The 18,864-nt window shown below is 46.9% G+C and overlaps 1 protein-coding gene across 3 annotated transcripts in view; it reads right to left on the bottom strand.

Moving 5' to 3' along the window:
- The window catches only part of SUCLG2 (succinate-CoA ligase GDP-forming subunit beta), a 293,645-nt gene extending 275,233 nt beyond the window's left edge, over positions 1-18,412 (bottom strand). For all 3 annotated transcript variants that reach the window (XM_084840442.1, XM_084840447.1, XM_084840448.1), the window contains exon 1: positions 18,318-18,412. In XM_084840442.1, the coding sequence (XP_084696568.1) occupies positions 18,318-18,404 (87 nt within the window). In that variant the 5' untranslated portion in view covers positions 18,405-18,412. The remainder of the gene's footprint in view (positions 1-18,317) is intronic.
- Between the last annotated feature and the right edge of the window lie 452 nt (positions 18,413-18,864).

Below are 18,864 nucleotides of genomic sequence, written 5' to 3'. Positions count from 1 at the left end.
ACTGGGGTCATTACCAAACCCTTTCTTCAAAGTATGCTGCCACAGGAAAGCCGAAGAAACAGATCAGCCGGAAACCAGAATGTGGCATATGAATCATATGCGTGTAACAGGGGGCTAGCATTCTTTCGCTAACATGATTACTGAGCAAAGGCTTTGACGCGGAAGATAATGAATAGTGAGGGAGGCTCTGCTTTGTGTCAGAACATAATCTGCACAGCACAAGCTACAAGGAAGTTCTGCCAATGTCCCCCACCCTAGCAAGGTGGAAAAGGTTTGTCCTCCCAAGACACTCAGGACACCTGCCAAGCTTCTGTTTCTAAAAGAAAAATAGGTTTCCAACCCATATTCCCAAAACTGAGGATCATGGAAGAAAGCTTGAAAAAACAGCTACAATGCATTTTCTAAAGATCCAGGAACTACGTATAAAAAACATCTAGAAATTCAATCCTGTCACCATGTATGATCTCCAGACCTTTTTTGCAACAGGAATGGGATGAATTGTTAACCTGAGCTTGACAGTGCCAACATTTTGTGTCAGCCAAGAGGACTTGTCGGAAAGGAGGGCTACATAAGAGCCCTGCCAGATAAGGCCAAAGGTCAATAGAGTCCCAGCATTCTGCTTTCCACAATAACAACCAGATGCTTCTAAGAAGCTCCCAAGCAAAACCTTCCCATGCTGTTGCCCCTAAGAAACTGGTATGAAGTAGCATATAGGCTATGAGCATGAACCCTATTCAGCTGTTAGTCCACTCACATTCTTTGAAACCAGGGGGGGGGGTGCACCCCCAATGTCCTTGCCTCCTCCACTGCTGACCTTTGCACATTGAGTGCCAAATGTCTGAAGGGAGATTCTAAGCATGTTCAGCTGAACATGCTTAAAATCCTCCCCATGACTGGGAACCCTGTGCTCTCAGGGTTCCTGATTGTAGGGAGGATTCAATGTGCATTCAGCCAAATGCTCTTAGAATTCCACTTCAGGACTTCACCGGTGATTTGGGTTCTCTGGGAAATTTTTAATTCAAAAATTTTCCTATGGAAATTAGGCTAACTAAACTGAAACTTTCCCCATGCAAATTGTTGTTGTTGTTCAGTCATTAAGTCATGTCCGACTCCTCATGACCCCATGGACCATAGCATGCCAGGCCTTCCTGTCCTCCGGTCTCTCCCGGAGTGTGCTCAAGTTCATCCCCATGCAAATAATCCTATGCAAATTAGACTAATTTGCATATGTCCATTTGCATGGGGGAATTTTCAGTTGGTATTGGAAAATTTTCAGGTTGCATCAGAAAATTATTAGAAATTGATCTAATTTTCCATGTTCATTTTATTTGTACTTAGTAAACAACAAAGCTGAAAAAAGTACCCCATGCTAACTTTTTCTCCCAATACACCATAAGTATTTGATTTGAAATATTCGATCTGAAAAAATTAAAGCAGCACACTTATGTGATTTAGGGCGCAATCCTATGGGGATAGGCAGCTGCCTCCGAACTCGAAGGTGACCACCTATCTAATGCACGGCAGGAGAAGCATGGAGGGGATTGTTCCCTCTATGCTTCTCCTGCCCTGCATTTGCAGCTAGACAGCCGATTCTGGCTGTCTAGCCACGGGAAGGCAGAGTAGGGGAGGAGGCTGCCGGACTACACATAGGATGTGTCGTACCTGCATTTCTGCCTTCCCCGCACCGGAATGCCCCATTTTGACCGCTGCGCACTCCTCTTCCAAGCACGGAGCCATTCCACGCTGCCTGCGAGGCAGCGCAGAAGGGGGGAATGTTGGTTCCCGGAAAACCACATATCCTATGGCCGTCTAGCCACTGTCTAGAGGCCATAGGATTGCTCCCTTAAATGTTTTATTATGTACATTTAAGCACCACAGCATGTACTACCCTTACATTGTTAAAATGTAAGAAAATCAAAGGTACCAAAAACTGATGACACACTAATTCAGCCTTCCCCAACATGGTACCCTCCATATATGCTGGACTACAACTCCCAGCAGCCTCCAGTCAGCATGTCTGGCTGAGGATGCTAGAAGTTGTAATCCAGCACAACCAGATGGAGCCAGGTTGGGGAAGGCTGCACCAATTAATTTTAGCAACCCAATAAACTGTGCATGATATTCTAACAACCGCTCCTCTATTTCAACAGAGATCAGCTCTTCCATTATGGTTGTTGGGACACCTTCACTTTTGCTGCTACTACTTACTAGTTCCATTTCACCCTGAGACATATATATGTATTGTCTCACATACTTGCTAGGGATGCTTACTTGAAAAACATTAATTACAACTTTGGAACTGTCAAACTTGCCTAATACTGTATTTGCAATTGCTATCCACTCATTGTTACAAATGAACTTATAAAGCAGAAAACTTTCTGCAGAAAAGTAACATATTTTTTCAGGATATTTTCCGCTTTGGAAAATTTTCCACCTGACCTCACTGGCCTTCATGGCGAATGGGTGAATGTTTGAAGCTCCCTTCCTTGGAAACAGGGGTGCTGGAGGTGGGGCTAACATGCGCAGGCCCCGCTCCCCCTTCAGGTGGTCATTCTGAACACCAGGAGCAGGCTATGAAGGTTCCACTTAACCATTAATGGCTAAAAACCATTCTTATACTTCATGAATGCCTTTAATTCCCTTTTAAACCACCACCACCACATTTTCAGGCAGCGAATTCCATAAAGTATATGTTTTGTGAGGAAATATTCTGTTTTGTCTGCCTGAATCTATGGCCAACAAATTTCATTGGGTAGCCCTGAATTCTGGGAGAACAAACATGTTTTCCTTCTGTCTGCTTCCTCCATTCCATGCATCATTTTATAAACCACTATTATGCCCTCCACTCTTAGTCGTCTTTTTCCTAAACTTAGCATCCCTAAATATTTCAGCGTTTCCTTATGCAGAGATGGGCAACTTGTGTCCCTCCAGGTATTTTGGCTAACTTCCATCAGTCCTAGCCAGCATAGGCAATGGTGCAGGATCACAGGGGTTGTAGATCAAAACATCTGAAGGGCCACCAGTTGTCCAGCCACAGGTTGCCTTATAGGGAATACCACCTGCTAATTTGGGTTGCCCTTTCCTGCATCTTGCACTGGGCTTTTATTCTGTGCACGCAAACCCACTAGGCATACATATGCTATAGAAGCTGGCACCAGTCCCCACCTAAAGATGACAGACAGGCCAGTACTGACACAGCACTTAGAACATGGGCAATGTGCAATGTCAGCGTAACATTTTCCTTCTTTGGGGATAATTTCTGTTTTGGCACAAAACCATCACATGGGCACACTACCAATGAATGGGATGCTGATGATAAATGTCTCCCCTCTGGCAAAAGATGATTTCTCAGCAATCCCAACCAATGAGGAACCCCTCCTTTAATGGAGATTTCTCTTAAAAGCATCAGGTATACCAGCATGTTCTCATTCTCAAAGGTTAACAAGAGCTTAATTAGCTTTCCCCTCCCCAACATAACCTCTTGTCATTTTATATTACAAGTTTCACAAATAATAACATAGGTGTCAGGGTGGAAACTGAGCCGATAGAACCCCAGAGCAGTTCTAATTCTGAGGAGGATCAGCAATCCGTGGGAGAGGAGCCAGCTCATCCCTCACAGGCACAGCAGCTGGCAAAGATTCCTCCTGCCTGCATTCCTGAGATAGTGATCCTAGCAGTGAGAAAGTGCGGGAACGGAGCTTGCTAGACACTTGACGCAGGGAGCGACGAGCGATGGAGGGCGCGGAAAGGAGGCGTAGCGCTCGTTTGGCACGCAAGCAACAGCCGCCTCCCGTGGACCCAAGGGAAAGAGGGAGGATCTCTCCCTAGCCCATACGTTCAGGGTCTTCAAGTGACTCTCCTTCAAACGGGGATCAACTGCCTACTCGGAGCATTGGCCACTCTGCTGTTCCTTGCTTAGTCGCTGGTGATTAGCATCTGAAAGAGTCATTAAATTGTAAAAGGATTAAAGCCTTGAAAAGAATCCTTTTGTCTGTGTCTTGAGTTGGCTATTGGAGTCTACTGAAAGAGGCCGCCAGGGCGCTCCTGACAATAGGAGTAATGAAATACAAGGAGCCACAAGGAGATACTCACTGTTTTTTGTCCACAGTTATTGAAAGTTTCTTTCATTCTGTAGCAAAACAAAACTACACATAAAACTTCAGCGTAATATTCCTAGACATGGATTTCTGATGTGGGCCTCTGTGTGGAGAAAAACATCTCTCCTGCCAGAGCATATATATGTGTGTGAGAGTATGTGGGTGCGTGCCTGTGTGTGTGAATATTCTCTGTTTTCTTGGCATCACAAGCCCCATATCTGTTGTGGTAGATATGGCACAAAACACAGAATCTTTTTTAGTTTGTAAGAAACTTTACCAAAAGGACAAGGAGAATTAAGATTAACAGCCTAGACAGTTTCATATTGTGCAATACAGCGAACTGAAGAACGCTGCCTCCGAGAGAGTCTTTTCACTTGAATGTAGTAATTAGACACTGAATTAACTGAAATGTTTTATCAACGCATTTAATATTGCATGGGCCCTCTTTTAAAACTTTGGAGCATTTGGGGAACAAAGGAATCCATTTTAAAACATTAGCTCTTACTTCCTTCATTCCCTCCATATCCAGAAACTTTTTAAAACCGCTTACAATTTTACCAAGCATAACATCCCTTTGCAAAATTAAAAACTTGTCAGAACAAGTGAACTATGTTTTGTTCCGTAAAATAAGCCACACTGCATTTAAGGAGAAGAACACACATTGTGCAGTCCCAGCAGATTAAAACATCCTTGCATTTAGCTTGCTTTCTACAAGTATGCATCATTCTATACTGTCATTAATTTCAACATGTGACTTCGCTATGTTTTGCCATCCATGCAAAGACATCATATTTATATTCTAACTCTTAAAAGCCACTTATCCCTCAATAGCTAGCTATGCTGGCTAGGGCTGATGGGAATTGTAGGCCAAAACATCTGGAGAGCCATAAGTTGCCCACCCCCATGTAAGGTCTGCTGTATCATTTGCTCATGAATATTGAACTCTAATTAATTCAAGAGTTTCGGGGTGTATAGCATTTTATTTTCCGAAATCATAGCAATTAAACACTATTATTTTAATTCTAATTAACAAGCAGCAGAACCGAAGCCTGTTTAAGAAATTCTGTACAGTGCCAAGCACACACACACAATATAAATCTATGCTACTAGTACTACCTTATTATTTCTTGGAATACCCCTACATAGTCTTCAGCTTTACTATCAGCACGTTTACTCAGAAGTAAGCTCCAACGGAGCTTACTTTCTCATAAGTGTGTTTAGGATTACAGCCTTAAATCAGAATGTAGTAAATGCAGTTTAAGTATAAAATCCCAGAATTTCTACTGACATCCTGGATCCTAAGCACATGAACTTAACTTTCAACCAAGACCACAATCCTTAACATGTCTGGGAGAAATCTTTATCAAACCCAGTGGAATTTATTTCCACATAAACATTCAACAGGCTGCACCTGTATTTTAGGCCTCCCATATGAATAGTGAACATAACATCCCCCTTCAGATCAGAGTTTTGTTGTAAAAGAAAGGATAGCCTTATGTTGTAAGCCAAGCTCTTGGGGGGCGGGGGGGCGCTAGTATTTTCTACTAAAATGACATTCAACTTCAATAAATTACTTATGCTGTAATCCCATACAGACTTGGAATGGCCTTCTATGGAACTCAACACTACTTCCTTCCAAGTAATGCATTTAGGATCAGTTTTAGCTTCTTGTTACCTAAGACAATGTGAAAATGAGCACTCTTGTCATGTTAAGACCCGCTGGGCTTAAAACAGCAACTTCCCTTAATGACCTGACAAGACAACAGGGATTTGTACATTACAGAAAGCACGGACTGAGATCTGGAATTCGAACATTATCACAGCAGTGAGGAATGTGGAGGCGGTCTCACCGGGCAGAGGGAGTGATGTATTGTATGTCCCAGCTTAAAACACTACACAGAAATCACACCTCCTTTGCCTTCCCCCTTTTGTTAAAACACCTTCTTCTATTTTTCCACACCCCTAACTGTCCATTGGTTCTTGCTAAACCAAACCCTAATTATGTACAAATACCTCCAGTGCTTCTCTCACCAACAAGTTAACTTAGACTGTTTCTGGGATCTTTCCATGTATTTGTTTTCCCAAATGGCTAGTTCCATTCATCTAGCTTTTCCATTCCCTTAACACTTCCTGAGATTCTGAGCTCACCCACTTTGCTGCCTGAATCTCTACTGCCCGACTTCACTCCCATGTCTAACAAATACCACTCATAAACACACACACACAACGCGGGGTTAACTTGGGGCTCATTTCATCCCATGTTATTATCTATAATAAAACTAGCTCTAAGACAAAACAAAAAACATTATTTGAAAGACCACAACATATTGATTCTCATCTTATTATTTAATTAATGTACTGGTATACTGCACAGAGATCATCTGCTTTCCATGAAAACAGTTAATGGCGGTTTTAATTGAAATAAAGCTTTCTTGGCACTAAAAGTACTTTAAGATTGAATTGCAAGGAGAAGAGGAGGAACTGACCTCGGAGAGTAAGCTTGCAGATGAAATACTAATCACACATAAATGCTACATTAAAACCCATTAAAGACTAGTTTTAATCTCATTTTAAAACAATATTAATATTGAAGCCGATTTAGCGTGAACATTAATTTTATTCTCATTAATTAGTAGAGAAAACAGATAAGGGCATTGCTCAGAGGCCCTTTTGTAACTAAAAATCTAAACTAGATTTATTTATTTTTTAAAAAGCTATGTTTATGTAAGATTTAAGCAACAATTATTCCAAATGACATTTAGGTAAAAACATATTAATAGGACTGCAAGCTTAATTAGTAGATTAATCAGTTCAAATATTTATTGGTTCATGGGAACTTGTTCTAGTAAACAGCAAGGTTGTGAGTTAAGGACAGAGAGAGAGAGAGAGAGAGAGAGAGAGGTGTTACTATAGCCCTGTCACATAGTTGAAGAAATCTTATTAATTGTATGACTAGTACTAGATGTCACAGTATAGTAGTAATCTATTGATCTAGTATTCTGAACTGCATTAATTTGCATATGAGAACACTGTCTCCCCCCTCCCCCCCCCACCCCATGAGTGCACTCTCTCTCACTCTCAAGATAATGTATACATCATCTGAGGCTGGTCTCAGGAGCACTTGCAGAAGAGCATTTAGTATTGCAGTGTCCACCCGATGGAACGTTTTGATGTTCAGATGTCAAAGTCTTTAAGACCCATCTCTTCACACAGGTTTTCCCTGAGCTGTGACCCAGCCAGTTATAGTCTGCACTAGATAGAAGCATACAGTTTTATTGCTAATCAGTAATGATGTATTGTTTTATTGTTATATTTTACGGGCAATGACATTGTATGTTCCCTGCTGTCATCCCTTTGTAGAACACGGTATATAAATTTGAATGAAAGATAAATAAAATAAGAGGCATTATCCATTCTATCACACATAGGAGAGAATGTCTCTTAAAATGGCATGCACCATTTGCAATGTGCTTGTATTACAAATCATTAAGGCACACCCCTACCAGGATGCCTGTCAGCCTCCAGACCTGGAGGCTGATGGGCGTCCTATGCAAAGCAGGAGGAGCATGGAGGCAATCTTTGCCTCCACGCTCCTCCCATTCTGCATTTTTGCTAGACAGGCTTTTTCAACCATCTATCAGGCGCTCGGCAGAGCAGGAGAGAAGGAGGCTGGGGAGGCCACAGGATTCTTCATACACCAGCCTCCCCAGTCCCCTCCTCACCCACTGAACTGCTTCCTTTCCCTCCTCTCTGAGGTCGCCTTTGTGATCTTGGAGAGGCAGCCTGCGCAGTTCTCTCCGTGTTAGCTACAAGGTGGAGGGGGTGGGGAGCTCGGACTCTTGGGTCCAAGGTCAGAGCTTGTCTCGGACCTCAGATCCAGGAATCCAAATTATCCTATGGTACCACAGATGCTGGCTAGGGGGTCATAAAATTGCTCCCTAAAACTTTTTAAATTCTGCTGACCAATAATTGAGGGCCCCTGTTTTCTTGCTAAAAATTATTTTTTTTAATTAAAAAATTGCAGCCCTACTTACTACAAGAGCACTGCCAGCAATGTTTGATAATATCCGGCTTCTAGTACCAATTTACTTTGCTTTCAACACACAAACATGTGATGACTTCCCTTGCCTCTGAAAATAGTTGTCTTCTTGCAATATAAATTGGGACTATTGTAAACCTGGATGCCTATTTTGCTGCTGTGCCAACTGCACTGAACAAACCAGATGCATGCACACATACACACAAACAGCTGCCGTGTTGGCAGCGGCTAGGTGCATGTTCATTCACTGCTGCAACTGATTAAACTTCTACAAATGGATATGCAGTCTACAAAAGAATACCATGGGTTCTCAGCTACTCCCGAGAGCGGTGCAGCTGAATGGGATATGACTTTCTTCTTGCCTGGGGTTTCTTTTTCCAGGGTATATTGGTGGGGTGGGCTAAAGCAGGAGCGCAGAACTTCTTTCAGCCTAAGGGCTGGATTCCATTTTCTCTCTGAAATGCTTTTCAGAGAAACTCTCCGGGGCTGCCTTCCAGTGGTGAATAGAGTCAAAGGGGCAGGGCCATTTCAACCTTGTAAAATTGGGAATTGCATTGGCTATCTGTGTAGCCAGGATCTGCAGAGAAGCCACCACCCGGGTAAGAGGGCGTGCCTGCTGCTGCTTGCTGCCGCCACCACCACCGCCACTGCTCTCCGTGTGAACTTCTGCTGGGCAGACCGCCAGTCCCTGCAGGACCAGGCCCCCAGGGACTGAGCCAGCTGTGCTGACCACCTCCACCTGTCCCTTCCTGGAAGGGATATATAAGCTGGCTGGTTGAGGTGGTCTGGGAGAGCCAGGATTTGCAGGAGAAGCCATCACCCAGAGAAGTGGGCATGCCTGCCACCGTGCTCCCTGTGGACTCCTGCCTGGCAGTATTTGTGGGGGGGATGCATTGTTTTGATTTTTGTTTAATTGTCGGCGGGAGGTGGGTTTTGGGGGATTCTGTTGTGTTTTTAGGGGTGGGTAGCCTGCCTGATAGGCAGAAGCGAGGGGGCACGTGTCCACCTGACGGAGGCAGTGGAGGGAGTGTTGGGGGCCAGACTATACAGAGGCTGGGCGGCAGGTGCTGGCGGAGCACAAGGGGCAGGCCAGGCCAGGTAAGGGGAACGAGGGAGAGATGTGTAATATCTGTCCCCTGTTCCAGGCCTGTCCAGAGCCAAAGGATGGCTGGGGGAGGCGTGACTCCACCTTCTGGCCTTCGTTTGCTGCTCTGCAATGCCAGGTCTGTTACCCAGAAAGCATCTGTCATCCATGACATGATCCGGGATGAGGGTGCAGACCTGGCATATATTAAGGAGATCTGGCTAGCTGAGGCCGCTACTCCAACTCTGGCGGCCATGTGTCCAGCCAGATTTTCATACACACAGTAGCCGAGGGCTGGGGATCGGGGAGGGGGAGTGGCTGTTATCTACTGGGAGTCCAGACCCCCTCTCCGGGAGACCAAGGTTGTTGAGTGCCTGTACTGGAGGTTGGGCCAGAAAGGCAGTCTGGGGATTCTGCTTGTGTACCACCAACCCCACTGCACAACTGACTCCCTGGCCGAGGTGCTTGAGGTGGTCTCTGATGTGCGTGTACAGTCCCCTAACTTATGTTGGCCGTCTTCAATGTACATTCAGAGGCGGTCCTCAGGGGGGCACCTTGGGACTTCATGGAGACCATGGCTTCCTGGGAGCTGCACCCTATGCCAACTGGGCCCACCCATGTAGCCAGCCATGGGCTAGACCTTGTGTTTGTTTCTGGAGAAGCGGGGAGTGATCTGGAAGTCGGGGGTATATCCACCACCCCCTTGTCATGGTCAGATCACTATCTGGTGACATTGGACTTCTCGGTTCCACAACCCCTCTGCAGGGGTGGAGGACCCATTAAAATGGTCTGCCCCAGGCATCTTACGGATCCGAATGGATTCCTGAACACGCTTGGGGATTCTCTGGAGAATGCCTGCGGCCACTCGGTCGAGACCCTGGTGGGTGGCTGGAATGCTGCAATCGCTGGGGAATTAGATCGGGTGGCTTCGAAACGCCCTCTCCCCCTGAACAGGGCGCGGACTGCACCATGGTTCAATCCATGGTTACGAGCTCTGAAACAGGAAGTGAGACGGCTAGAGCACCGGTGGCGGAAGTCTCACTCCGAAGATGATCAGACACGGGCTAGAGCTGTATCTTCAGCCTATCACGTGGCGGTGAAGGTAGCAAAAAAGGACTATTATGCTGCCTCTATCGCGTCTGCAGAGTGCTGTCCCAGGAGGCTGTTCCACATAGTCCGGAGCCTGGTCAGTCCACTTGCTCCGGAACTGCTGGAGCATTCTAAGGCCTCCTTGGCAAGGCACTTTGCGGATAAAATTGATCAGATCAGGAGTGTTATTCCACGTGCCGTGGATACAGGTAGTGAGCGAGAGGCGGCCTGTGGCAAACCAGTTTTGTGGGATCAGTTCCAGCTTCTTCCTTCTGATGAAGTGGACAAGGTGCTTTCATCTGTAAGGCCGACCATCTGCTTACTTGATCCTTGCCCTCTTGGCTCACTATGAGCTGCAGAGAAAGGTTGGGTGAGGGGATCAGGGTGGTGGCGAATACCTCCCTTGAAGAGCAAGTGATGCCATCAGGTCTCAAGGAGAGAGTGATAAGACAGTTTTAAAGAAGCCCTCCTTGGATCCTCAAGTTTTGAACAACTTTCGCCCAGTCTCAAATCTGCCATTTTGGGGCAAGGTGATTGAGCGGGTGGTGGCGGTGCAGTTGAAGGCACACTTGGAAGAAACTGATCATCTAGACCCATTTCAGTCGGGCTTCAGGCCTGGGCATGGGACAGAAATGGCCTTGGTTGTCTTGGTGGATGATATGAGGAGGGCTCTGGATAGGGGCGAATGCTCCTTCCTTGTTCTCCTTGACCTCTCAACGGCTTTTGATACTGTAGACCACAGTATCCTCCTGGACCGCCTGGAGAGGTTGGGCATTGGAGACACCGTATTGCGGTGGTTCCGGTCCTTCCTCTCTGGCAGGTACCAGAGGGTAGCACTGGGAGAGGAGGTTTCGGACCTGTGGCCACTCACTTGTGGGGTGCCACAGGGTTCCATCCTCTCCTTGATGCTATTTAACATCTATGTGAAGCCGCTGGGGGCTATCATCAGGAGGTTTGGGGTGTGGTGTCATCAATATGCAGATGACATGCAGCTCTACCTCTCATTCAAATCTTCACCCAGGTTGGCTGTAGAATCCCTGTCCAAATGTCTGGAGAAGCTGAGTGGCTGGATGGGGAGGAATAAGCTGAAGCTGAACCCTGACAAGACCGAGGTACTTTTGGTGGGAGACAAGAGGAGGTTGGGGGATATTGACCTGGTGTTGAATAGGGTACGGCTACCCTTGAAAGACCAGGTCCACAGCCTGGGGGTCATTTTAGACTCCCAGCTGTCCATGGAGGCTCAGGTGTCAGCTGTGAGCCAGACAGCACTGTACCAACTCCATCTGATATGGTGGCTGTGCCCCTACCTTCCCGACCATCTGCTCCCATCAGTACTACATGCCCTGGTCTAGTCTCTCGTCTAGACTACTTTAATGCACTCTACATGGGGTTACCCTTGAAGACAGTTCAGAAGCTGCAGCTGGTGCAAAACGCAGTGGCTCGCTTGATTAAAGGCAGCCGCCAGTATGATCACATCACTCGGGTGCTGAAGGAGTTGCACTGGTTACCAGTTGTTTTCTGGGCCAAATTCAAGGTGTTGGTTTTGACCTTTAAAACCCTATACGGTTCCGGCCCAGCCTATCTCAAGGAGTGCCTCCAGCAACACCAGACAGTCTGCTCAACGGGATCAGCCTCAGATGGCCTTCTCTCTGTCCCAACAACCTGGGCAGCTAGGCTGGTGAGGACGAGGGCGAGGGCCTTCTCTGTGGTGGCTCCCACTCCGTGGAACTCCCTCCCTAGGGAACTCCGCCATGCCCCCGCTTTAATGAGCTTCTGCCATGCATTAAAAACATGGTTGTTCAGGCAGGCATTTGGGGTGGGTTAGGGTATTTTTAGAAATATGATGTTTTAAAGTAGAATTTTATTGTTTTAAAACTGTTGTATTGCTGCACGTCGCCCAGAGTGGCCAGGTGACAGGTCAGATAGGCGATTAAGAAATTCAATAAATAAATAAATGTTTCTGAGCCTGATTCAAGTTGCTGGTTTAACCTATAAAGCTTTACACAGCTCGGGACTGCAATACCTGACAGAGCACCTCTCCCGACCTGAACCTACCCAGAGACTACAATCAACATCTGAGGCCTTCCTCCGAGTGCCACCTCCAAGGGAGGCTCAGAAGGTGGCAACAAGGGAGAGGGACTCCTCACTGCTGGCCCCCGATTATGGAATGATCTCCTCACTGAGGTCTGCCTGGCGCCAACACTTATCTTTTCAGTGCCAGGTTAAGACAGCCCTCTACTCCCAGGCATTTAAATGGGTCATTTATGCCAGATGTCTTAAGAGTCTAGTATTTTACTGAAATTGTTTTTAGCTGTTTAAATTGTTTTTAAATTTTGTATATTTAAATGTTTATGCTGTATTTTATCTTGTGAACCGCCCAGAGCGCTTCCCCTATTGGGCGATATAGAAATGAAAGAAGTACACAAAAGCCAGGAAACCACCTGGTCAGGGGAAAGGGGGCGTGGCCTTCTGGGAACCACCAGAGGGCCAGATTTGGCCCCCAGAACAGGGGTGCTGCACCCCAGCCTAAAGGAAAACTGAGCTGTAAGGAGCAGGGGAAGGAGGAGCTTGCCAGGCAGAGACTTCACATGAACCAGCTAAGATAGAGAACTAAAGCATCAGCAGCATAGAAAGACATACAGTATTCTGAAGTTGTCATATATTGAAGGGAAACCACAGTTGTATAAACCTAGAGTGTTCGCATGGGTTTCAAATGTTATCCTAGATTGCTATACAGTCAGACCATGGATTTTAATTGCTGTCATAATGCATAACATACATACGTAGAAGGAAAAGGAGTCTTGAGCTGTTGACCAGACAAAATTCCTCATTCGCCCACCCCTAGAGTACAGTACAGTCCCAGGGCATAGTCTGAAGGCACCTGAGGCAGTCACCTTGCTGAAGCGAAGCAGATCTGGGTCTGGCCAGTGCTTGGAGGGGAGACCACCTGAGAACCACATGTAGCCACCTTGAGTTCCACAATGGAAGAAAGGTGAGATATAAATAAATAAAAATACAGTCCCAAGCAACAGCGGAGAAGTGAGCATGCAAAAAAGAAGATAGCCAATTCAGAACTGTGATCCTTTTCTTTTTTAACAATTGCAGATGACCTAATTATGATTCAGCTGTGGTGGAGGGCCCAACCAATCCCTAGAGGATGAAAAAGGAAATATTTAAAATGGTCTTTTCTTCTAAAAATAAGTAGTAGTTTTGGTTTATTAAATTGAAATTTATCTTTTACTTCCGTCAAAATCTCAACAATTGTAACTGATCAGCTAAGAGAGACCCATGATTTTTTAAGAAGAAAAAAACTTATTGCTTTTATTTCTAAAATGTTTATCTCACCCTTTAGTGGCCCGATTAGCATTCCCAGAGCAACTTCAACCAGTGCGTAGCTCTGGACACTCATCCTTTTTATAACAGTTTCAGTGTGCAAAGACTTTTGCAATCTTTTGCTTCTTGGTCCACAAATCATCCTTATCTAACATTATCTTACCTTAATGCTATGCATAGTCACTTATAACTAAGTCCCAGTGGACAAAATAAAACTTACATCTAGGTAGATTCAGCGATTAGACCTCTAAGCGTTCCAACTTAAGGGTGGGCAAAAGTAGATGTCCAGATGTTTTGGCCTTCAATTCCCAGCATTCCTGACCACTGACCTGTCACAGGGGCTTCTGGGAGTTGAAGTCCAAAACATCTCAAGATCTAAATTCTGCCCATCCCTGCCTAACTGTTCTATTCACACAGCGGCTAATCAGCTGCCACAAGTAGGACATGAGTGCAATAGCTTCAAAATGGGGCAGCTAATGGAGCCATATGCCAATGGCATATAAAAGAATTAATTAATAATAGGGCAAAAATTAAGTGTGAACTTTTGTTTGTGCACTCTCTCTCTCTTTCTGTTTGACTTAAAGGACAACCAACAACATTAACATGCAAATTAATTTTTTTGAAAGATCTTTTTTATTTTACACCATGTATAAACTGTGTGCATATGAATAAAACATAAATGTTTGAAAGACGATATAATAAACATTAGAAGAGTGAACTTCGTTGGCTGATATGTAAATTCATAATAGTTGTAAGCGTCAATGGCTATTAAACTGGACAACACCACTGTTCTTATCATTGGTTTAGTACGCGCTGTGATTTTAAGTTTTGTTCTATGCTATCTTGGGAGGGTTAAACCCAAATGGTGCCTTTTCAATCTTTTAAATAAATTAAGTAAACAGAGCATGCAACTTCTTGCCAAGAATGCCTTTCATTTATTTAAAACTAATGCGTAAGGTCTTTACAATAAAGCAATTTGGCAACAAGCAACTCTGGGGTCATTAAACTTTAGTTTGCTAAAAATGAAAAAAGATCAGTGAGCCGAATGCTTATGTTATTTACTATATAAATAACATTACACATTTCGGGCATAATCCTATGCATTTTTAGACAGGAAAAAAGTCCTTCAACTCCCAGCATTCTGTCACAACTCTGACTCAATGGACTAACCTTCTCATTAGTGGACATAAGCCTGATGCCACAACTCACCTATACATAGAAGGATCCAGATACGGGCCCATTTCATTTCATTTCTATACTGCCCAATAGCCAAAGCTCTCCAGGCGGTTCACAAAAATTAAAACTAGGGCTGTCCAGGGACCCCCCGATCCGACTCGGAAGCCACTTCATGGCTTCGGAGGGGGGCCCGATTCAGCTCGGGCTGATTCCTCCCCCCCCCCCGACCCTGACACGGGATTTGTATGGCCAAATCCTGCTTTGGGCCCCTCCTGATGCCCCCGCACAACCCCCCAGCTCTTTACCTTGCCTTCTCCTCTTCCGCCGCCATCGCTGCCGCCTCGTCCATCACCTGGAAGTTCCTATTTTAAAAATGGCAACTCCCTGCAATAACAGCCAGCATGCACGCAGGCCTGAGGAGCTGGCAGTGGCAGCAGCACTGGACGTGGAGACAGTGGCGCTGGCAGCAGCAGTGGTGATGAGTGGCCCAGGTAAGGACCTGGAGGTGCCGGAGTGGCTGGACCAGGGGCACCGAAGCTCCGAAGCGCATTTCAGAGAGCCCCCAACCCGCTCTGGGTTGCTTCGTGCCCCCTTCACTTCACCTTGGAAGGGGCGCAAAGTGGCCCAAAGCAGCCTGCTTCGACTCAGGCCGAAGCAGTGCGCAACCCTAATTAAAACGCACAAATACAAGTTAATAAAAGCCTAATCTAAAACTGTTAATTTACACAATTTTAAAGCAATTTAAAACTTGCAAAGAAACAAAACCAAGCCCCAGTTACAATGAAATACTGGGACTTGAAAAATGTTTCTTGGTTTCTGGAAAAATTTAACTTTTAGCTAAGGTAGGAATATTCTTATAATTGAAAGTCAGCCAAGATCATTCAATTGCGTTTGTGCAGCTGCTCCAGGTGGTGCAAGGTTTTCAGCATCCTTTCATCCTGCTAAACGTTTTTCATTTTACCATATGTCATCAGGTACGCATAGAAGTAAACCAACAGCTAAATAACAGACTTTTAACTCCAACAAAACCAGAGTACTTGGTACTGGAAGAGAGTAATGTAATTAAAAACTCCAGCAGTGAAGTGCAAGAAAAAAATTGTGGAGCAAACACATCAGAAATAGCAGGCAGGGGGATTTAGGGGCCATTATGTACCCTCTGGGCAGAGAGGTGGGGAGAGATTCGACAGCAAAGGATCAGCTAGGCCATTAAGCCTTCCCCAACCTGGTGCCCTCTAGATGTTCTGGACTACAGCTCCCATCAGCCCCAGCCACTATAGCCAATGGCCAGGGATGATGGCAGCTATAGTTACAACCAGGTTGGGGAAGGCTGCGCTAGATGCATACTTTCCCCACGGATTCACTTGGTGGCCTTTGGCAAGCTCTCTCTCACATCCTCAAGCTGCTCCGTGCAATATGGGTATAATGGCACTAATCTACCCTAAAGGGTTCTTGTAAGGATGGCTGAGCCTATGTACGTGCAAGCACTCTGACACTTGAAAAAGCTCTACAATTGCTTGCTTGTGATATGTCAACCTAGACACAAAGCCAGAGCTCACCCTAGTGCCTTAGCCCTAGATTCTATCTTCAATGTCAAGACACACCCTTAGTCTATGCAAACTGTTAAGTAAGGAAGAAGGTACAAATTCCAGAATAGCTATGTTTACTCTTTTGTACAAAAACAAGGAAAGGCCAGCACCCACAGGCACCTTCTCTACCAGGGCCTACCCCAGTCTTTCCCTATCTGGTGACCTCTGGATGTTTTGGGCCGTAAGTCTCTGAATCCTCAGTCAAGGTGCCCCTAAACCATGCTGGCTGGGGGTGATGGGAGTTGTAGTCCAACACATCCAGAGGCCACCAGGTTGGGGAAGGCTAGCCTACCCTGCCTGGCTGTCCCACAGGCACAGTAACCACTGATAGGCAGGCTCCTGAGAGGCATGGGTTCCCTTTTGTGCCACTGCGTGGTTCAGCTGTGGCAGAAACGCCTCCTCTTCCCCACTTCCTGTGCATAACATGCAAGGCAATGTCCAGGTTCAGACAGCATGGGATCGCACTCAAATGTGTGGAGCAGAGCATAAGCTTCTCTAGGCAAAAGTTTACTGGAAGAATTTTACTGATACATTGTTTAACCCGCGACAAGCACATTTTGAATATGCAACCCCCGCTTGGGGGGTTGTCATGCCGTGTAAACCCGGCAAGAATGGATTATGCAAAGGTGAAACAACCCTCGCATAACCCTAAAACAGACCATGCTTAACCCCTGAATAACCTACTCGCCGGGTTTCCATGACACAACATATATCCAATTGCGTATTCAAAATGGCAGCCAGTTGAATAACCCACAGTGAATAAGTTGAATAACCCACGGTGGGCTGTCCTGTCATGCTAACAGCCCCCATGTCTGCTCACTCCCTTGCCCTGTACCTCAGGGTGGATTTGGGCCCTGTTCCTTGCGGTTTCTCCTCTCCATATCATCCGCCCTCTCCCTCTGGACAGTGTGGTGGGCCCACAGCTCCCAACTGCAACTAGCCTGCTGGTTAGAGAGAGAGAGCAGAGGCAGCTGGACAGTGACGGTGTGCAAGGCAACTGCCTCCACTCTGCCCAGGCTGCCTCCACGCACTTGCCCTATTCTACTGGATGCAGCAGTGGGCCCAATTCCAAATTCCACACTACCCAGAGAGAGAGGGAGAGCAGAGGTGGCAGCAACTGCTCCTTGAACCACCCCTTATCAGCAGAACTTACTCGGATCAGGATCAGGAAGTGGCAGAGGAGGCCGCAGCCTCTCACTGGTAGGCTGGGCAGGATTTGTTGTTCAGTCGTTAAGTCGTGGCAGGATTAGGCTCCCGTATAGGAGCGAGGAGCGGGGGCTCCCACCGAGGACATTTTGCCAAGGCTTCCCCAAAGCCTGGAGCCGGCCAACTGCGCTTAAAGATTAAACAATGCTACGCTTACTCGGGCATCGTTGCCATTTAAATCCGTGAGAGTTGCATCCAAGTTAAGCACGCGCGGGATCGCATTCAAATTCGTGTAGTGGAGCAAAAGCTTACTGGAAAAACTTTACTGATACAATGCAGTGTGTTTGAGCGTGTACAGAGTGCCTTCCCCCGATCACGGAGGCGCGAACCTCATCTGGCAGGCACATCCGTTAAGGAGACCGGGACTTTGGGAGAGGGGCTTGAATCCTCGCAGAAATTAAGCAGCGGCTAAATAAAGAGGCCGTCCTATATGCACGCTTCCCTAGAAATGTCCCGTTCAACCCAGTGGGGCCTGCATCCAGGGAAATAGGATCGCATTGTGAGACGCCCGGCATAGCCAAGAGCTGGCTCAGGGCAAGCAGAGATCGTAGACCTGCCCCTGGGATACCGCACCCGAGAACGGCACCCAAAGGAGACAGGGGCTGGGAGGCGGGCAAGGCGGAAGAAAGTGGCTCGCGCTGCTCGCCTCCTCCCCCGGGACGCGCTGGCGCCTGCACGGACAAGCCAAAGGGCCCGGGCGCACTCACCGGGCTGCGCCTCCTAAGCAGGGAAGCTCTGCGCAAAGCCAAGTCCCGCAGCGCCGTCCCGGCCTGGCTCGCCATGGGAGACGCCATCTTAGTCCGGCCACACGTGTGCCGCGGGGAGGGGCCGCCGCCCGAGCAGAGACAGCCCACGGGGCGGCTCTCGCCCGCGCAGGCGAGCTCCGACGCCAGCCGGCCGGCCGGAGCAGGCGGCGGGTGCTGGGGTCTGGGGAGAAGAGCCGCGATCGTGGCGTAGGGCAGCCTTCCAGGTGTGTGACACTGCAACTCCCATCATCCCCCAGCCAGCGCCTGGGGATGCTGAGGGTTGGCGTCCGGCACATCTGGAGGGTTCGGGAAGGCTGCCGTAGGGAACAGAATGCGGAGGAGGCAGCAGAGAACCCAAAGCAGGGGAGCAGCCTCGTTTTGCCAGGTTCAGGAAGCTGTGCTTTTATCGCGTAGTGACTCCGAAATGGGTTCGAAGTGAACGCTGCGCCCCACTCGCAGTGCGTCGAGCTCGCTCGCTCTTCTTCTTGCGAACACACAGACGCAAGTG

This window comes from Heloderma suspectum, chromosome 2 (assembly GCF_057233095.1).
Source record: "Heloderma suspectum isolate Gila_16-S chromosome 2, 16-S_ref, whole genome shotgun sequence".
Taxonomy (NCBI): Eukaryota; Metazoa; Chordata; class Lepidosauria; order Squamata; family Helodermatidae; genus Heloderma; species Heloderma suspectum.
Note: the sequence above shows the minus strand (reverse complement) of the source record. Positions and strands in the feature narration are given on the sequence as shown.